The 20,688-nt window shown below is 35.8% G+C and overlaps 2 protein-coding genes across 2 annotated transcripts; both read right to left on the bottom strand.

Annotated features, from left to right (window-relative positions):
* Positions 1-421: 421 nt before the first annotated feature.
* On the bottom strand, positions 422-8,058 carry tmem165 (transmembrane protein 165). Its single transcript, XM_065257161.2, has 6 exons — positions 7,753-8,058; positions 6,619-6,850; positions 3,821-3,996; positions 3,086-3,271; positions 2,083-2,188; positions 422-1,829 (listed from the first exon to the last, which is right to left on the bottom strand). The coding sequence occupies exons 1-6, from the start codon at positions 7,894-7,896 to the stop codon at positions 1,753-1,755; spliced, it is 921 nt and encodes a 306-aa protein (XP_065113233.1). The 5' UTR covers positions 7,897-8,058; the 3' UTR covers positions 422-1,752.
* A 249-nt stretch (positions 8,059-8,307) lies between these two features.
* srd5a3 (steroid 5 alpha-reductase 3) lies at positions 8,308-10,162 on the bottom strand. Its single transcript, XM_065256727.1, has 5 exons — positions 9,917-10,162; positions 9,641-9,792; positions 9,365-9,556; positions 9,134-9,265; positions 8,308-8,856 (listed from the first exon to the last, which is right to left on the bottom strand). Exons 1-5 carry the CDS (start codon positions 10,108-10,110, stop codon positions 8,597-8,599), a joined length of 930 nt encoding a protein of 309 aa, XP_065112799.1. The 5' UTR covers positions 10,111-10,162; the 3' UTR covers positions 8,308-8,596.
* Positions 10,163-20,688: the final 10,526 nt, after the last annotated feature.

Here is a 20,688-nt window from a genome sequence, read left to right as displayed (position 1 = left end):
AAGCCATTCTTGGTGCCCGAAATTGGGTTTAAACATTGACAAGCGCTCTTTTATATATCCATGACATTAATTAGGCATCATTTAAAGGCGGAGGTCTGAAACTGCTCAGCTGGGCACAACTTCAAGATCATTTGCGATTTATAAATGTCACATCTGAAAGAAAGGGGTACGCGCATTTTTGATAAACTATTGTAAGATCAAATTTTATAAGAGCAGCATTTTATAAATGAGGCCCCTGGTGTAGAGATTAAAATTAAACAGGCAGTCAGTGATAGTGGGCGGGGGTTTATTAGTGTGACATCACATTAACAAGAGAATCAAAACGGCATGTTTAATGAGACTGCTTTGGTTTAATGGAGGTTAAAGAAGTAGAGGGTTTCATACTGCATAGTAATTTTATAAATAAACACGACACACAAACTGAGACTTAGATTTATTTAATATTTACAGGAATCACGGTACATTAAATTCCTATGTCACAGATAGCTCAGCTTACTTCCAATATTAAACATCCCCTGTCAAATATTGACAAAGTCACCATGACAATGTTACAAAAAACAGCATATGCCCGTCTTGATTTTAGAACAGAAAATACTTCAGCCTAGACAAATTTAAATTTCTGTGCTTCGTAATATATAAACACTGACACTTTACAACAAAGTTCAATTTGTAAACTTTAGCTAATGCAATAAAATATCAATGAACTATACAGCATTTATTCATCTTTATTTCTACATATACAAAGACGTTTTTAACAATACAATTTAAGTATGCATTATTAACAGCCATTAACCGATCAAAAATTTTGCTCATTGATAGTCCATGATGCATTAACTAACGTTAGCATATTTAACTTCATAATAAAGCATTATCCAATAAATAAAACCTATGTACGACTTAAAAAAAAAATGAACTAATCACGCTTCATCAACAAGCAAATTTTAAATAAACGCCAATGTGCTTTTATCAAGGGAATTTTTGGAAAAACATAACGTGACTTGCCTTAACACATGATGCAAATAGGGAATATGATTATTATGATTAAACAACAATGACCTATAAATATCATGACTGGGGATTAAAGGCCACAAGTGATGATGGGTCTAAAACTAACCAAATCTCACACAAATCTGTACTACTATTAATTAAAAGCAAAATGCCTTTAAGCCATACATTTCAAATTAGTATATTTTATTTGGTGAAGGAATCGTGACTGTTGGTGCTGAAGCTATTACCTATTAAATGCCTGTGCAATGGGGATAGAGAAAGCTGTCATAGAGAAGGGTGAGAGGGGCTTTTTGTGTCTTTTTTTACCTTAGTTTTGCAACTGCTCTTTTGTGAAAGAGAGTCGGGCCTGAATAAAATTTAAAGGGACACCATTTACCCATAATGCACCGTTCAATCAGTGTAAAACACTGTGTTATAATTGTTAAAAATGTTACTGTGTGCCAGGTCTTCTGTAAATCTGGAAAGTTCAAGTAAATTTGCAGGTGTGGCATATACTGTAGAAATGTGGTGAATGTTTAAAAACTGAAAAGTGTCCGGCTGAAAGTAAAAGAAACTAGGGGGGATTTAGAAATGAAAAACCTGAAATGCTCAATGAGAGGTGAGCCGTAAACTGTTTTCATTCAGCCATGGTTTCAGCCACATACAACCAAGCCATCCACAATTCAGTCTTTGAAGAGTCTCTCTTTGAAGCAGCTGTTCTGTGGTGATTGTATGTACAAATGGAAACCAAAATTCACTTCAATATCAGAATCCAGTGTCTGGCTTAATAAAGAGGGCAGAAAATGCAAAGGCCAGGAACACAATCCCACCAATTATTGTAACTGTAAAGATAAAAAAGGGAATAACATAAATAATCAGATCAATTATAAATTATTTACATTTATGTATTTGACTTACAGTGTAGTACCAAGTATACATTTTATCATTATTAGTGTTCACTGGGATTAAACCCACAGCCTTTTGTCCTGCTAACGCAATGCTCTACCACTGAGCTACATGAAAAAGGATAATTTATGGATACAGATCCCTATGCAAGTTATTAAAACTAAATACTTCATAATATTTCATTCTCACCAGTTCTGACAGAGATCTTCTGAGCCACTATCCTTCCACCAATAACTGCCAGTCCTGTGCACAGGCAGTGTCCCAGTGTACCACCAACCGCTACTCCAAATGGATCCTGTAACACAAATTAGGGCAACAATTCAGAACAAACAATATAGTGATTTGCTTGCTGCAAAATTCGCATCATCTTTAAAAGGCGGGGTGCATGGTCTATGAAATTCCTTGTTGACATTTGAAATAGTGATGCACCGATGTATCGGCCGCCGATATTTATCGGCCGATTTTTGATGAATTTGAAACCATCGGCATATCGGCAATAGCACGAGAAAAACAATCGGTATCGGCCTATTAATTAACTGCATAAAGAAATCCATTATATGTAAAAAAAACGAGTTAATGTTGTTAATAAAATAAATGCTGAATAGCAAAAACCACCTTTGAAGGTTGTCATGTTGTCTTATTATATTTGTTTAAGCTTAATTTGTGTCTCTCTTATTATGTTGGTCAGTTGAATGTTAATTAGATCAAATCCATGTTCAGTAAAAATAATTTGATGCAGAAATAAACTAGCAAATAGACCAACTGTATAGTATTGTATACAAGTATTTAATATCGGTATCGGCATCGGTATCGGCCAGAAGTTGTCTGTTTAAATCGGTATCGGTCCAAAAAAATCCTATCGGTGCATCCCTAATTTGAAATCACCTAAACACACCCCTACCCCAATAGAATCTGGATCTTCTTTTGATAGACCCGCCCCACACATACACAACCCAGGCAACGATGTCGGTTAGTACACACACCCCTTACTGCTGATTGGCTACAAGTGTGTTTTGGTCGGCCCGACTCCCTATTCCAAAGTTTTTGTTTAAAAAATCATGCACCCTGCCTTTAAGGACTGTACAGAGCATGCAACAAAGTATGACAACCACTGGAAAAGGTAAAATGATCAAAATAATCAAAATTCAAGAGTATCTGGTTTGACTAGGATGCAGTTCTTTATAGCTCTTACCTCTCTCGCAGCAAGCACAATGGTAGCGAGCTGCGAGCGGTCGCCCCATTCGGCAAGGAAGGTTAGTGTGAGTGCCTGAATGAATATGGGTGAGATCACGCTGTGCCACTTCCTCTGAGGCAACATGGTCGCTGTTCCCCCTGCCTCCACATCAGATGCGCCGTTGGCCATCTTATAGCGTTGAAGCTGCAGGTGAAGAGAGAATCAGCCAATCAGAGGTCAGATAACATGTTTAAAGGAATAGTCTACCCTTTTGCCATATTAAACTATGTTATTACCTCAACTTAGACAAATTAATACATATCTATCTTTTTTCAATGCGTGCACTGTACAGCGCATCGTGAATGTGTTAGCATTTAGCCTAGCCCCATTCATTCCTATGGTACCAAACAGGGAAGCCACCAAACACTTCCGTGTTTTCCCTATTTAAAGACTGTTACATGAGGAGTTATACTAGTAAGTATGGTGCCACAAAATAAAACTTTTTTTGGTACCATAGGAATGAATGGGGCTAGGCTAAATGCTAACACATTCATAACGCGCTGTACAGTGCACGCATTGAAAAAAGATAGGTATGTATTAATTCGGTTGAGGTAATAACATAGTTTAATATGGCAAAAGAGTAGAATATTCCTTTAAATAATGCATGAGGTGTTACATAACCACACCTGACGACAAACACACTTCAGATACAAAGCTTTTGAAGAAGACGTGGGCTTATCTTTGGGTCCTCACCTCTTCGTCTTTCTTCTTTATCTCTGCTTGCACCTCCTCCAGCTCCTCTTGACCTTCATCAGCACTCATCCTCAGCCCCTCTCTAAGCATACGAATACCAAAGATGGCAAACAGTGCGGTCGATATGTAGTAGGTATAGATCCTTGGGATAATGGTGGTGGCATAACCGAACAGGACTAATGGGAAAATAAAAGTGTCATAGGTCCAAATTAAATATGGAAGACATGGCAGAAATACTCACTGATAGCACATTAGATACTTCTTTAGATATAAAACATCACATCATGATTTTTTACACCAAGCTACAATTATGTACATATAGAAACTGGTGTATAATAAACATAATAAACTGCTTGAGCAGCTGGTAAGACATTAATAGTCGTTTTGCCTGTAATTTTTTTGTTTAAAGCCCGGAATACACTGCAGGACTTTTAAACTCCTAAAAGATCATTAGCTTATCACACCGTGCGACATGGATCGTTTTAACTTGGGTACGACGAGCATGTAGACTGTACAATGATGACACGGAAGCTTCGGCGGCTGGGTCACACGTTAGCCAAACGTCACCAGCATGCGCTAGGGGTAAACAAATACCAGGACGCAGGTCATAGCAGCAAACACACTGTGCGTTGATCATGCTAAATTTCTGACACTGTCAGTAAACTATCGTAGGCTATCTTTGGACGCAAGACCGGAAAAACGACCGACTTTGAACCTCTCTCACTGTATGACATAGGACCACCGATGAAGAGCCACGATCACAGAAATCGCAACGATTGTTTTACCATGGCAATCTTTCGTCTGGGACAGCCAATAATCGTGCAGTGTATCCCGGGCTTTAGACTGGTACAGCTGGACATTTTGGTTTGGTTGGATTTACAATTAATTTGCATAATGAAAGACATCATGTAAATCTCTCACACCACCTTTACTGTATGTCAATATTAAGAGAGATGAGAAAGAAATGAAAGACAAAAAACAGAAACCCAGAGAAGTTAAATGGCAGGCCAACAGAGAAAGTTGGCCTGCCATTTTTTATGAATTTGAAACCATCGGCATATCGGCAATAGCACGAGAAAGGCCGATACCGATTGTTTATTAATTAACTGCATAAAGAAATCCAATATATGTAAAAAAAAAAAAAAAATTGTTAATAAAATAAATGCTGAATAGCAAAAACCACCTTTGAAGGTTGTCATGTTGTCTTATTATATTTGTTTTAGCTTAATTTGTGCCTCTCTTATTATGTTGGTCAGTTGAATGTTAATTAGATCAAATCCATGTTCAGTAAAAATAATTTGATGCAGAAATAAACTAGCTAACAGACTAATTGTATAGTATTGTATACAAGTGTTTAATATCGGTATCAGCATCGGTATCGGCCAGAAATGTCTGTTTAAATCGGTATCTGCCCAAAAAATCCTATAAGTGCATCCCTAGTTAAACTGTTATTCAATACATAAATATTTTCATATTAAATTGGTAGACCAATAGTTCATTGGTGGACAAAACAGAAGCAAATAAAGTACAAGAACAAAACTACACATAATATACATTTATGTAATTTCAATATTACCAGTGGGACTAATTTAAAGATGTATTTACTTCAATACTTATTAATATAATAATTAATATAATTTAAATTATACATTTGTTTTAATTTAGCATATTTTCATGGGTCAGTACTGTTGTTTTATTACTTTTGTAATAAATTTGTTGGGGTTTTCCTTTGTGTGTTATGGTTGTTTTTATCCAGTATCAGTCAATTAATCAGTTATCGCCAAGTATAGACCAAAGTAGTTATCGATATCTGTAAAATCCTCAATCGGTCGACCTCTATATCAAATAAACTGATAGTGATAAGCTTTGTGAAGACATAATAAGTTAATAGTCATGTTAGTAAGACTAAACTGTGTAACGGAAAGCTCTGGTAAACACAACATAACATACATGACATAATACTTTCATTAAATAAATGCAAAAACAGCCTGAAAATCTATTTTCCTTTTTTAAACAAATATAAGAGATATTTAACCTTAAAGGAAAGCATCTTTTGCAGCGATTTTTGTGAGCATATCAGTGAAAACCCCTGACCACTCGGTGAGTTTCATGTCTTTGTAAACAAAAGTTTAATGCCTTTTAGGAAGGATTGTTCCTGTGCACCTATCCAGCCATTGTAGAGGTGGGGGGTAATACAACAAACACCCGAAAATTCTCGGACCAGCATCATATGTCCAAATTTCAGTCAAAACCGTTCTATTTCATCATAAACAATCTGAAAACAGGACTTTAAGTGTAAAATACCGAACTTGTCATTTAAAGAAATTACGATTAACTACTTGAAAAACAAATTAGGACTTAGAAGTGAGTTTTTCTATTTCATTTATGATATTTGCAATTTCTGACACCTTTTAACCAAACTGTGAAGCTATCTTCTTTACAAATACAAAATAAATCAATTCAAACTAAAGTATGTCATAGTTTTATGATTATAACTTCTAAGAAAGTTATATTTAAACAATCAAGAAGGTGATAACCAGATGCAGGATATGCAAAAAAAATAAAATATTTACCAGACACTTTTTAGTTAAAAATCAAAACACACAACAATAACAATACAGCAATATTAGAGAGGCAATTATATAAGAAGCGCAATATCATTTTAAAGGATTATACAAAGAATATGAGAATTGATACTTAGTTTAGAGAGTAATGTATGTATTCTTATCTTCTTGGAAAGTGTTGGGTGTGGGTTATCTTAAGCTTATCTGAATATGACAGAAAAAAGTTTGACCTACCTGACAGGCACGTCATGAGTCCCAGAGCCAACATGGCACCTGCCAAAACAGTAAGGCGATTGTAGCGCATGGCCATGATGGCTGCGATGAAAAATGTCTTGTCTCCCAATTCTGAGACGATAATAACGGAAATGGCTGCCACGAAAGCATGAATGAAGCCCAGGTTTCCTTGACTGGGCTCATTGACATTGACTGCCGGGCCAGGTGCATGACCGGTGGATGCCTTTTGGAGCTGGACACAAGTTTGGGTATTAGAAATAACAACAACTGTACAATTCTTCACAAGCATGATTTACAAAATATATAAAGAAATAGAAACACTAACTGTACTTCATATTTGTTAAAGTTAGCAAATAAATATGATTATTCTTTAGAGAAATTGACATTTAATTTAATATTTAAATCTAGATATTTATGCTACATGTTGTGTTATTATGGTTTTGGAATAAATGTGAAATCAAAATATATATGGCATAAAATAATCCTGGAATGAAGAACTATAATTTTTGAAAAGACTAAACTTTTGCGTTTTATACATAGGTTTGTGTTACATGTATAAATCTAGAAAGCATATATTATATGAAAAAGGATAAGTAAGAAGATCTCAGAACATAAATGTTAATTTGTTAGTATTAATATTTCCTTATTATTCCCAACAGTTACACTGCAGGAAGTTAGTTGAGCTTTCTCACCGGCTTTGTGTAAACCTGACCCAACAGGTCACCTAATCAAACACGTGGTAATTTAAAGCGGATGATCTATTCAGTGTTCACTTCTTAGAAAGATATGTAAGAATGTATGCGAACAAGTTTGTTGGCTTTTGTTCATTAACATGAGTTAAAATAAACCTATATATATTAACACGGTAAAGAATGTCAAATCTAAAGCTCAAGCATCTTTAAAGCTGTGTGCTTTGGTGAGCACTGTTTGTCAAAACTTCCTGCTGATCAAGTATGTACTTCTGTTATTGCAGTTAAAATAGTTTCCTTAAACTAAATGGTAACGTTAGCGACATGAAGAGCTAGCCAGGATACCTCTGCCACTCGTCTTACCTGACGAGTACGTAGATATACTTACATTAAGGGTTAAAGAAAGATAAACCTTAGATAAATAAAGGTTTGATATGTAACTTACATCTGCGGGCTTTTCCTCAACAACGACTTTATTCTCTTCTTGATTCGCCGAAACTCCAGCTGAGAACAACACGACATTCAGTAGAATAAGGAAGCATATAAATCTGCCCCCGGCATGCCGTTCTCCGGCCCGGACAGCCATCATACGGGCTGCTTTGCGCGGTTTATATTATGGTATTACTAGTAATTTACGATAATACTTTATTTAACTTATATACATCCGCGTTTTCTTGTTAAAGTCGGGCTAGCCCGTCGTCATCTTTGTGGAGCGGTTGATGTGAGGGAAGTGAAAAACATGTTGGTTTACAACTAACTGTGATTGGTCAGTTAGGGAATCAACGTGTAAGTTAGAGCCGTACGTCACGGATATTGAGAAACGCCATTGGCTTCAATGTCGGTCTGTATGACGTAAAACAGAACACCTTCAAGTTAGGTAGAGTTGCAACGCAGAGGAAATACAAGATAAGAGACATCAAAGAACCTCGTAATTTATACAAAATATATTAACTTTAGAGCCAAATTAGCTTTGCTAACAAACATTTATATGAGATTTGCGTATTCTTCCAATATTTTTATTGGTATTCATTTATTAGTAGCATAGAGAGCAGATAATTACATTTTACGAAATTATCCTTTTAATTAAAAAATAAAACTGAGGTTAAAACTACTACTGTGTCTTTTCCTTAAAAATAAAATGCATCAACACACAATTATTTGTTGTCAAATAAACACAGGTCGGTCATGGCAACAGTAATTTCAGACATTATGTTCATTATGTCATTAAAGTATGCCACAGAGATCATCTGTTTTCTGTTCAATCAATAGTTTAATTCATTTAATAAAAATTACAGGATAAAAGGAATAAAAGCTTTCCGATGACATGGATAGTTTTCAAACTTGCTCTTATAATAATCATGACAGAGCTGAGCAGCCAGTGCCTGGTTATAGAGTACATACAGTACCACCATCCACCAGGTTAATGAGCTGCAACCACAACAAACACTCATGGCAGTGTAAATCAGAAGCTCAGCCAGGTAATGTGGACAGGAGACCCACTCAAACCAGTCTCCACATGGAATCTTGTGGGCCAAGGACTTTACTTTGCCTGTATATATAAACATAAGGGAGACAGCTTGATGATGTGTCTTGTACAGAAACAACTTGGTAGTCATATTATAAATGTTGTTGTTGTCGTCATTAAACAGAAATTAATGCATTATATTTAATGTTTCAATGTTGTATACTGTTTGCAAATTGTAAAATAGTATAAACAGGAAAAAACTACCAACCACAACACAGTAAAATATTTTTTTTGTTTCAGCTGGAACCTTCAATTCTGTGGACTGATTAATTATTTCCCCAGTAAACTCTAGGCTTCTCACCTGAGTGGTCAGTCCTCAGCTTTGCCAGCAGTAAGAGGGACCGGTGCTGGAGGAGTGATGCCCAAATAAAAAGAAAAGCCCCGGTTACATGATACCATGTCAGCTGATGAGAGAACGGGACTGATTTGGCACCTGGCAATGAAGAGAGAAACAAATACATAAACATTAGTTAGTAAAATCCAAAGACATTATTTAAATACATCTGTGTTGCTGAAAGAAGGCTTTACTAACCTTCTTGTGTCAGACAGGCATTTACGCACAGGACAGTTAGGCCAAGAAGGACATAGTAGGCCAAACCAAAAGCATATTGTACTATATGGATCACACCATGAGAAAATACACTGACAAACAAGCACTCCAAGAGCCGTCTAAGGGAATGAACCCATAGTAGCACTTGTAAAAGCAGAACGGAAAGCTGTAATTCTGAAAATAAAATGCAGGATTGTTAATTTTATTAGAATAGGTTTCTAATAAATATTGGGCATTTAAACCATAATTAAACTTTACCTTTCCAAGCAGCTCTTGGTCTGCCAGTCAAACAACAAAGCGAGTCTATCAGCCAATCAGGGAACGCCTCGCCCATGACGACAGACCGGAAAGAGAGCAGTAGGAGGAGTCCATTCCACAAGACTGACACCGCGTAGAAATGAAGGAAATAGCTACAGAAAAAAATATGTTTATATCTACTAAAAGATATATAATGCAAACCGCACTCACATGCACAAGCTGTGATATATGAGGCTTTTACAAATCTACTTAAAATCATTTTTAACCCACGGTTACCTCTTAGATACGTGAAAACTGAGCAGCCAGCTCGGGCGCTTGATGTTTTCCTTAGTTTTTCCATATCGAATTAAATCCTGAAACACTTGATCGAGTTTGTGAGGCAGTTTAAATGAAAATGTATAGATGCTGAAAGCTACGATAAAACATAACGCTAACGAAAACCATATGATATTAACTAGTGGGATAAGCATCGCAGCATCATAATTCGTCCGCTCCTTTAAAACTCCGGAGGAAAGCAAATACTGGATATTTTAGGTTCCACTCTTAGGATTTTACAAAGGCCCTATTGTGGTAAGGCAAAGCACAAAGATACCATACACAAAGTTATTTTCATGTTTTTGATATTTTTTGATATTTTAAGTAATGAAAACAACCGCATTTTTAGAGCTTTTTTAAATAAATCTACAATTGTAGGTCTACCTACAAACACAAGGTGGCAGCAAACAAAATATATTTTGTAAAATATTAAGGTACCCTCCTAAGTGAAATGAAATGTCATTCCTGTTTTTAATGTAGTGCCACCTGAGGTCCCAAAGCTCACGGGCATTCATTATTGACTTTACCCCTTGTCCCTTACACGCATGGATTTTTACAGATTCTCCAAATGAATATGTAGATGATGAGATTCAAAGTCATTGTAATTTTACCTTGAGGAATGCAGTTTTTGGCAGATTTGTGAACATTTTCTTCACTTCTGAAAGACTCAGATATTTTTTTTATACCCAGTCATGTTATTGACCTGTTGCCAGTTAACGTAAGTAGTTGCAAACTGTTCCTCCAGCTGTTTTTAAAAATGGGGAATTGCAAATCATTCCATTCTGATTGCATTTATTGACATATATTTAGAAGCCTTTGCACAATATCAACACATCCAGATGCATTTTCATCCCATTTGCTATGTGCAGAAATAGTTGTTATCTTATTTTAATAGTAAGTACGTAATCATTTAGTCCTGAGGAGCATTGTCTGGTCTCTGGAGTAGTAGGGCATGTATAAGTTCATGGCTCTGCAGACATCAAAGCAGCTTTTTGTTTATTTGGGCTCATCTTCTGTCGACTCAAACAGGAACCTTGAGACTTTATTCTCACTAAGGAATCCAGCTTTGAATATGTTTTTCAGAATTAAGGAAGACATAATCTCACACCAAACAAGACTAAATCAACATAACATCACTGGAACGCCCTATTCACAACTAGGATAACTGCAGATGTTACCACTTATTTCTACCAAATGTATACATAACTGTACATAAATAGTATATATTAGGACCCCAGTGAAAGATTTTCTGAGAGTGTACAGTAAAGTGGTTAATCTAACCATCACAACAGACTGTTTAAACAAATTACAATTGTCAAGCCACAGTAGATTATTTTCAGTTTGAAAGACTTTCCTAAAATTGATAAAGCTGGAAAAAAATTCTCAATTATGTCTTAAATTAATTAAAATATTATTAGAATAATATTTATTGATGAATATATTTAAATATTATTCAAGTGCCATTATGGGGTTCTGATTTACAACAGGAAGTTAAACAATAACCAGAGCACAGTATGTATTTGTCTCTTTACTTGCACACTTTGTCTGCCAATGTGAGGAAATCTAATGTCAAATGCCCACTTGATCCATTAACTATAGCCTTAATGTTCAGTCAGTAAAAGAGAGTGTACATGAAGAGGCAATTCTCTAAAGTTTTTGACTCCAGGATGCCACATATAAGAGGCTGGTTTCCTATCTGAGGATGTGTGCACTGTTTCCTGCCCCCTCCTGACTCTTCCTCGTTGTGCCCACTGCTGGACTTTCATTAGGTTCCCTTCTGACATTCTCATCGTCACTCCTCCCCTCTTTAAATACTTCTATCCCTTTGTCTATCCATTCACTGTGCCCCCCCACCCATTTCTCTCAGCTGGATCTTAGGTTGTGTGATCCCCATGCTCCAACACACACACATCTAGATAGATATCTATTTACTTTTGGATGCACCACCTTTTGCATTTTTGATACCATCCATTCATGTTTGTATGGAAAAAGCAGTGTTAATTTCCTAACATGCTGCTTAACAGTCTGTGGTCTATGGAAAGTAAAGTTTGGATCGACATGAAAGAAAGAAAATGATCAGAAACAGGAACAGGAAAAATCCAGAATTAAAGCACTGATAAAAGAAACGTGGAAAGACTTTTTAGTAAAATAATATAAATATAAATATTGCATTTCAGCTCAGTGATATTGAAGATCAACCCTGTATCTTGATATAATTTAGTGTGATATATATTTAAGGGCTTGAGACTAACTTTTTTCACTGGTTGCACTGGTGCGCCTAACTTTTTTTCTTAGGTGCACCCAAAGTTTTGACTGCATTGCATTTAACGCCACAGTTTTACAAGCACCCAACTCTTTTAACTCGCACGAGGGTGCTGGCATCCTAAAGAGTTCTTTATTTACATGAATTCAAAGTTACTGTTAGTTTAAATGTACCTACCTCAAAAAACTATACAGCATTTAAAAGGGTTAACACTTATGTATCAGGTTTTGTTTTATTTTATTTAGAAAATCCTATAGTGACAGTAATGTCTTCATTTTTGTCAGGAGTTTATTATGAATTTGTATTTAATTTTTTTAAGTATGACCCTCAGTCGCTGTCATTGAGAAAAATCTTCCTGCATCCCTGCTGAAAAAAAACAGCATACCAGCAAGACCAGTTGTGTTTTGGTGCTGGTTTATTAGTTAAAACCAGCTAAACCAGCATCAAACCAGCACCAGCAATAGCGCCAGCACCAAACCAGCATTAGCACCAGCATCCCATGCTGGTCATATCAGCAAGACCAGCATATCTTGTGTTTTGGTGCTGTTATGCTGATGACCACCAGCTAAACCAGCATGCTGGTTTGATGTTGTTTTTTTCAGCAGGGATGGTGTTAATGAAAGCACTCAACAACTCAATGTTCATTTGGGTTTTTTTTATTCAAAGTGTTCATATTTGGAGAAATCTTTATTCCATTTGAAATATTTACTTAAAATTTCTGCAGGGATGGGTAATATTTAATCCATATTTATTCCGTACACACTTTGTTTGTCTGTTTTATTCATACGTGAAGCTAGAGGGCGCTCGTGACAGACAGTCTCATTATGATAACTTAAGGAAAAAGACGTAGTGTCAAGCGGCGATCGCCATTTTATTCCGTTGCCAAAATGCGTGCGGATACGTTGACACATCATCATTGTGTACAAACAGTAAAAGGGTCTATGTGGTTCATTACCTAATGCCGAATTAACGTACAGGGGCTAGACATCTGCGGCTACACCCACTATGTTTATCGGACGGGCCACTCGCCTCTCTGACACGCCACACGTATTTTTAAAGCACACACGTTTCTGGACCATTAATATCTGGACCACGGCCAATCAAAGGGAGGGGTCCGCCCTTCACTATCCCTGCCACTGTAAAAAATTTGCTGTAATTATGCAGCTGGTTGCCAGTAACTTACTGTAGAAGATAAAGAGTGAAAATGTTTCATGTTCATTTAACTTTGAACAAACTGTTGCCAGTAAATACCCAATGGCAGCTAGTTGCCAGTAATACCCAGTAATACTGTAATTTCTACAGATTTTTTTTACAGTGTGGGTTATACCACAACATGGACCTAATGTGTGCTTGTTGTTGAAACAAAGGGAGACTTTCAGACACAGAGTTGTAGAGACTTTTTTTATCCGCCGAACGGCTGGTCGCACGGGTGCGACCTAATAGTTCTTTATGGCGCACCATTGAGCAATTAGGGCGCATGTGTATAATGTTGATAAATTACATACTTGTAAACTATTCTGCAATTCAGCATCCTATACATCTTTCTTTAGGCCTGTATTCAGGCTAAACTGTAATCAGCCGTCAGACCTTTTGGAGTGACAAAAAGTTTACAATTATTGATAATGGAATTTAAAAACCTCATTTTCTATTTGATATTTTAGCACACTTTTACACAATTAGGTGTAATATAGCCTTACTTTGATGACAATGCCATGTCAAACACTAAAAATGTCTAACTTCTTCAAAGCATTGCAATAGACAAACCATTTCTTTCATGTCTTTTGGAAGAACCTTTTTCTCAACAAAGATTCTTTTGTGAAACAGTAAGGTCCTTTAGTTTTTAAAAGTTTTTTACGGAGCTTACAGTTAAAAATGGTTCCATTATTTGGCATCATCTGTGTAGCATATATTGTGTAGCAGTGTGTTGGCAATATTTCATATAACATAAAAAGTGTGCGTACGTACAAAATGTATTTTTCAAATGATTGTAAAATCTGCTTAGAATATATTTGTCATGCTTTGTCTATTGTCTTGTGCTGGTTGGCTGCAGGTTCATTTTCCATGGTGTTCCCTCATGGTGTTTTCTTTTCCAGTATCCAGCGCTGATGACAGAGCAGGAACTGGCACACCTTGGCCAGGGCCACTGGGATGTGGCACTGAATAGTGAGGTATTCTTGTCATTATTGAAGTTAAAAATAAGAGAAGGTTGTGGGTTTAATTCTCAGGGAATATACATACTGTACTGAAAAAAGTATAGATTGAATGCATTGTAAGTTGCTTTCAATAAGCATCTCATAAATGCATTCATATAAAATGAACACTTGCAGACAAGACATTTCTGATCTAATGTTGCAGGACCGTGGTGGGCGGCACAATGAATAACAACACACTGTAAAAAGAATACTGTGAAAAATACAGTAACTTGCTGGCAGCAATTAGCTAGTAAGTTGCTGTATTTCATTTCACAGTATTCTTACTGTAAATGTAACTGCAGTAAAATTAAAATTACTCTGAACTCTTTTACAGTAATAATCACAGTACTGTATTTCATAACTACTACTGTAATAGGGATTACTGCATTTATTTTGTGTACTGTAAAATGAAGACACTGTTTGTCACAAAAATGCCATTTATTTTCTCACTTTAAATTACAAAAATTCATAAATTAAAAATAGCATAGCATACATTTTTTTCAACATGTTAAATTTTTTCTGTGAACATCTCAAAACTATTTTGAACACATACATTTTTTTTTAATATGTTAACATTTTTCTGTGAATATTTCATTTAATTTCAACACTTCATACAAAAACACTTTTCTGAACACACAAAACAATCAATATGTATTAAAATGTTTCTGGTAAATTACAAATGCATAAAAATTAAATGATTTACATTTACAGCAGGATTTCAAACCTGAATATTGTTTTTCTCCAAGACGTTTTTTTTTCAGAACTATTATTCTTTTAAAACTGGACCTGAACTAGTTGACTTCCTGGGCTGGACTCTACCCTGTAGTGAAAGAAATTGACTATTAATGTAAAAGTTTATAAGCAAGACAGATGGGTTGATGACATATACATAAAAGTTTACTTCACAGTGTTTTAAAGGTGCGGTGTGTAATTTCAAGAAGGATCTCTTGACAGAAATGCAAAATAATATACAAAACTTAATTATCAGGGGTGTATAAAGACCTTTCATAATGAACCGTTATGTGTTTATTGCCTTAGAATGAGACGTTTTAACTACATACACAGAGGGTCCCCTTACATGGAAGCCGCCATTTTGTGCAGCCATGTTTCTACAGAAGCCCTTAACGGCAAACTTTTTTACTAAGTTGTCTCCAACTATGACATGTTTGTCCGGTGGCAGCTACCGTAGCTTCTCTATGTGTTTCAAAAGCAAGAGGTGAGCAGTGGACTGAGCAGTTGGTTGCAATTCACAACTTCACCACTAGATGCCGCTAAAATTTACACACTGCACCTTTAAATAAACAATTTTTATTTTTTATATGCTCTGTTGGTGGTTTGTGGAGTAAAATCTAATATTTATTATTTAATAACTGTCTACATTAAAGGCGGAGTGCATAATGTTTGAAAAACGCTTTGGAAAAGGAGACGGGCCGACTACCAAAACACACTTAAAGCCAATCAGCAGTAAGGAGCATGTCTACTAACCGACATCCTTGCTGGGTTGCGTATGTGTGAGGCGGGTCTTTTAAAAGAAGGTCCAGATTCTATTGGGGTAGGGGCGTGTTTGTTTAGGTGATTTCAAATATCAACAATGGCTTTCAAACATTGTGCACTCCGCCTTTAATACTATTATAAAATTATACATAAATATCCCACATTTCTGCCACAATACCATGTTTACAGTTAGTGATACAACAGTGAAATTTATGGTAAATATTTGTTGATTTGTGAATGGAAAAGTATTGTTTCACTCGACGCGCCAAACACATATTTTGAAATGACGAACCACACACATGACGGGCTACATACATGTTGTGACAAACTTTGCATCGTGCGCCCTCGAAAAAAGAAGTCACCGGCCGCCACTGCATTAGACTAGCTGTGCTGCTTTTCTACCATTTGCATGGTGAGTTAAATTAAACGTTTGATGTTTAACAATAGCACAACAGTTGATAAACAAAAATAAACACTTTAAAAAGTATTTTACTTATCGGGTAGTTGGTTAAAGAATGACTACTCAAATATTTGTTCCCATTCCTAGTCAAAACTATATAAAAAACACTATATATAAAAGTGCTTACCTCTGGATAAATTCCAATGTAGTGGCTGCATCATACATGGCTAGAGCAGAAGTGAAATCACAACGGTCACTCAATTGGAGGAGAACTCTGCCCTCGATGGAAAGCATCCATTTTTTGCCCCCAGAATGGACTCTCCTAAAAAATATTAAATAAAAGTTGCCATTGCACAGTATTCAATCTGATATGGTTTACTATTTTACATAAGCAAAATTTATTGAAAACACTAGCCCTACATAACTACCTATTAGATCAATAACCACTAGAGATTTTTGGAATGTATGTGCAAGATGACATAAAACTTTGTTCACACCACACAGTGACTCGATACAAATATGCTTTATAGATGAAGTAACCCTTAAAATTGACATCTATTGTGTATGTCGAGTGCTGGGATCTTACCGAGCATGATGAGCCTTGGAGTGCTTGGCAGGGAAATCTGGGCCTCAGCATCTGTTTAGGTGGAAGTTTCCTGTAACACAAAATAAACAAACAAATAAAAACGATTAGAAATCACAAGTACAATATTCATAAGAGAAAAAGTGTGTCAATACTGTACAAAAATAACTTGCATCAACCAAGAGAAAAACAGCTTCTTCCTGTTGCATGGTTTCTGTGCACTTTAACATGTTTGATATATTAATATATATATAAATCATAGAATAAACAACATTGCTTGCATTTGAAAATCATCATGCATGCCAGTTCATGTAACTTATGTACCTGGAACGATGGTCGATGGCTCTTGTCTGCAGTCTGAAAGGAAAAAAAAGAGGTGAATAAAAGAACGAGTAAGATCTCGAAATATCTTAATACAGTGCGAGAATATTATAATAGTATAATATATATACACAATTTCAAACTATTTTGAATTCAGCAATGCTAACGTTAGGTACTCTTTAATCAAATAAAAAAGACGTTATAAATGTAATGTCGCCAGATAAGACAAATATTTATACAATATGCTCCCCAAAGTCGGGTATAACACTTCAAATTAGGCTATTAACAATCTAACGTTATAGTTTCTGCAGTTTGACCTCCAATGAAGTTCAGAAAAATCGTGAAATTATGAAAAATGTGTGTTACTGTGTTTTCTTTCGAATCGGCCCGCTTAACTTTATGTCCGTTTCCTCAGGCAGCAACGTAAGCGAGAAAGAGAAAAAAACGAGAGATTTAAACGAATATCGCGCCAATAAATACAAAAATACACACTTTTAAATTAATTTGGTTCACAATGCTAACGCTATAATTAAATTAAAGACGTTATAAATGTAATGTTGCCGGATAAGTCTTACCTCATATCTCCTCAGCTGCGTTTTCTTTCAGCTCGAGAGACTGGTTTCAGCCTGCGGAGGTCGTCGCACTCGCATATGCAGGGTCCATACGTCATCAACCCTGGGTTATTTAAGTTAACTGACCATTAGATTCGCAAGTCATAAGCATATTAAACAATTTACTATTAACTTAGAATAACAGTCAACTTTATAATTGTTAATATTCTGAAACAAGACAGTTTTGATGACGTATGCAGCCGAGAAATGCGACCTCCGGAGGCTGCAGCCTTCGCATTGAAACACGGCCAATTACTATTATTATTAAATTATTATCCTTCTCTAAACTAATGACGTTATAAAATTTTGCCAGACTAGAAAATATATCGAAATCATGCAGAAATATATGTGGTAATAAAATTGCAAAATGCACACACGAGACGGGTTTACTAGGAAGTGTGCCGCTCATTACTCCTCTCTCTCAGTGCACTCTTAAAGTTGAACAAACAGGTGACTTTACAAGAGTAAACTTTGAAATTAAATTAGCAAATTTACCTTTCTGAAGTAAAAATTCTGATGAAAGTGTGGAATTTCGTAGCTTTCCTTGGCTGAAGAAAAAAATCCTCTAGAAATTGCTGTATTGTAATTCACAGAAAAAATATTTTTACTGTAGAATTTACCCGCCATTGAAAAAAGACCATGATGCTTTGCAGATCTACAGCAACTTGCTGTATACAAGTTCTACAGTAAGCATTTGCTCATTTTACAGTAATAATGCTGTGAAAACTACAGAAATTTGTTACAGTGCACAGAAGGTATGTTAGTTTAGGGACAACACGTTTAAGTATTAATTTTTCACAAAATAGAGTAAAGCGAGTAACAAACTCATTTAAATTTCAGTAGTTGTAACTGCGTTACTTGATTAAAAAAAAAATACTTTGTTACATGCTCGTTACTGCTAAAAGTAGTGGAATTACAGTAATGGAATTACTTTGTAACGCGTTACTCCCACCACTGCTTTTAACACAACTTGTGTTGTCCCTTTCATTTATTTTAACATGAAATAACGTGTTAAATGGCATGACACACACAATGTGTAAAAAAATGAACACATCATTTTTTAAAAGTGTATGCTGTTACCTGGTAAAATTGGTTACCTTGTGAAATTTAAATTGCACTAAAGTTCATAACAGCTTCCTAATGAACATGCTTTTTTGAGTAAAAACTGCTATTTGCTTTGTTCAGTGGGTTTGATAACTGCAGTAAATGCTTGGGAGAATAAAAGCCATATATTAAGCTGTATCACTGATGTCGAAATTTGTACTGCGCCTTTTTATGAATAAATATTAATTATACCTTCTAACAATAAGGTGGTTAAGTTTAATCGTGCTTAAGCTTTTTTTATACCTGTGTAATGTTGATAAATTACAACTAGCTATTCTGCAATTCAGCATCCTATTCATCTTTCTGAAAGTATTAATTACAAGACTCTCTGCTGGTGTATATTGTCTATGTTTTGCTCTTTACTAAGTAACGCAGTAGATAATAGCACATCTATAGGACAAACCAACGCAAGAGTTACCTTTTGGGGGCTTTTCCATGCACGCTGTTAGCACTGTTCCAAAAGATAGGAAGTTCTCTCTTTTTCCTGATCTCCAGCTCAGGGGGAAGTGTTTTAAATGCTATTACTCCCAGTAGAAATGACCAGGACAGGAAACATGTGGTGGTTTGAGACCTAAACTCTAACCCATTTGATCAAACTCCCACCTGAATCATTCAGGCTTTCTAAGACCATCAGCAAACAATACTGTGTCCCCACAAACAACAACTCAACTAAACAAACCAAAACATATAACATTTATAGGTTTAAATAAAAAAAAGTAAAACAAATAAAACATTTTGTTCCTTAAAACAGTCTAACCAGTCACCGATAGTTTTCTTATTTTTTTTTATTATGATAACTTTATTAATCAGTTTGAAATTGAAAAATGATTTTGACCAGAGATACAAATTATCTAATACTTTTGTTCTATACCACACCTTTAATTTTTATTGTAAAACTAATTTTTTCAGTAAGGGTGTTTTCCTTAAATTTTTTAAAAGGAAAGTTAAAAGTTTGCCCTTACAAGTACTAAACAAAAAATACCCCCAAAATTGCATTGTCCATCACTCATACACACTACATGACCTTTCCTACTGCATTGTTTGCCTTGAGACGTCCTGTGACATGAAAGCTTACTGTTACACAACAAAAGTTGTCCCCTCCCCAGCGTTATTTTCTCGACCCACCCATATCCCACTGGCGGCTTCTCTAGGACATTCTATCTCAACTTGCTAAAAAAACAAGGGAGGTTACCAATACTCAGCCAACCTCCAGAGAGGAGAAAACACTGTTATTAATTGTAGTCCTGTAACTTTACGGTACAGGAAACATGGCCACCTAGATTGTTTACGGACAATGGAATGGTTAGAGGGTCTTCCTCTGCAAAATTAGGCTGTGTGTGACTGCTTGGACACTGTAACCCTATAGACACATTTCTATTTTCAAAAACGTTTGTAAGATATAATAAACACTGTTATTTAATATGTGTTCCCATAGATCAACTGGATCTTGTATGTCACTTGAGTCGAGTTGCGTTAGTAACGCAAAAGTCAAGGGTTTGATTCTCCGCGAACAAACATAACCTACTGATTAAAATAAAGTTGCTCATGGTTAAAAGCGTTTGCCAAATGCGTAAATGTTAACCACACTGATAGCAGTTCAGATAAGCTAGGACCGGAATCAGTGGTCAATAAAGTGCAAATAAGCACATAAGCATCTTCTAAGTGCAACCGCATATCTGCACTTCTTGATTGAGTTAAGTTCCTGTCGTAATTGATCCCTGATAAAGTCATCGTGTCTGGGTTGGCACTAAAGGTTTGGATGTGG

This window comes from Paramisgurnus dabryanus, chromosome 12 (genome assembly GCF_030506205.2).
Source record: "Paramisgurnus dabryanus chromosome 12, PD_genome_1.1, whole genome shotgun sequence".
Lineage (NCBI taxonomy): Eukaryota > Metazoa > Chordata > Actinopteri > Cypriniformes > Cobitidae > Paramisgurnus > Paramisgurnus dabryanus.
This window is presented reverse-complemented; position numbering and strand designations above follow the sequence as displayed.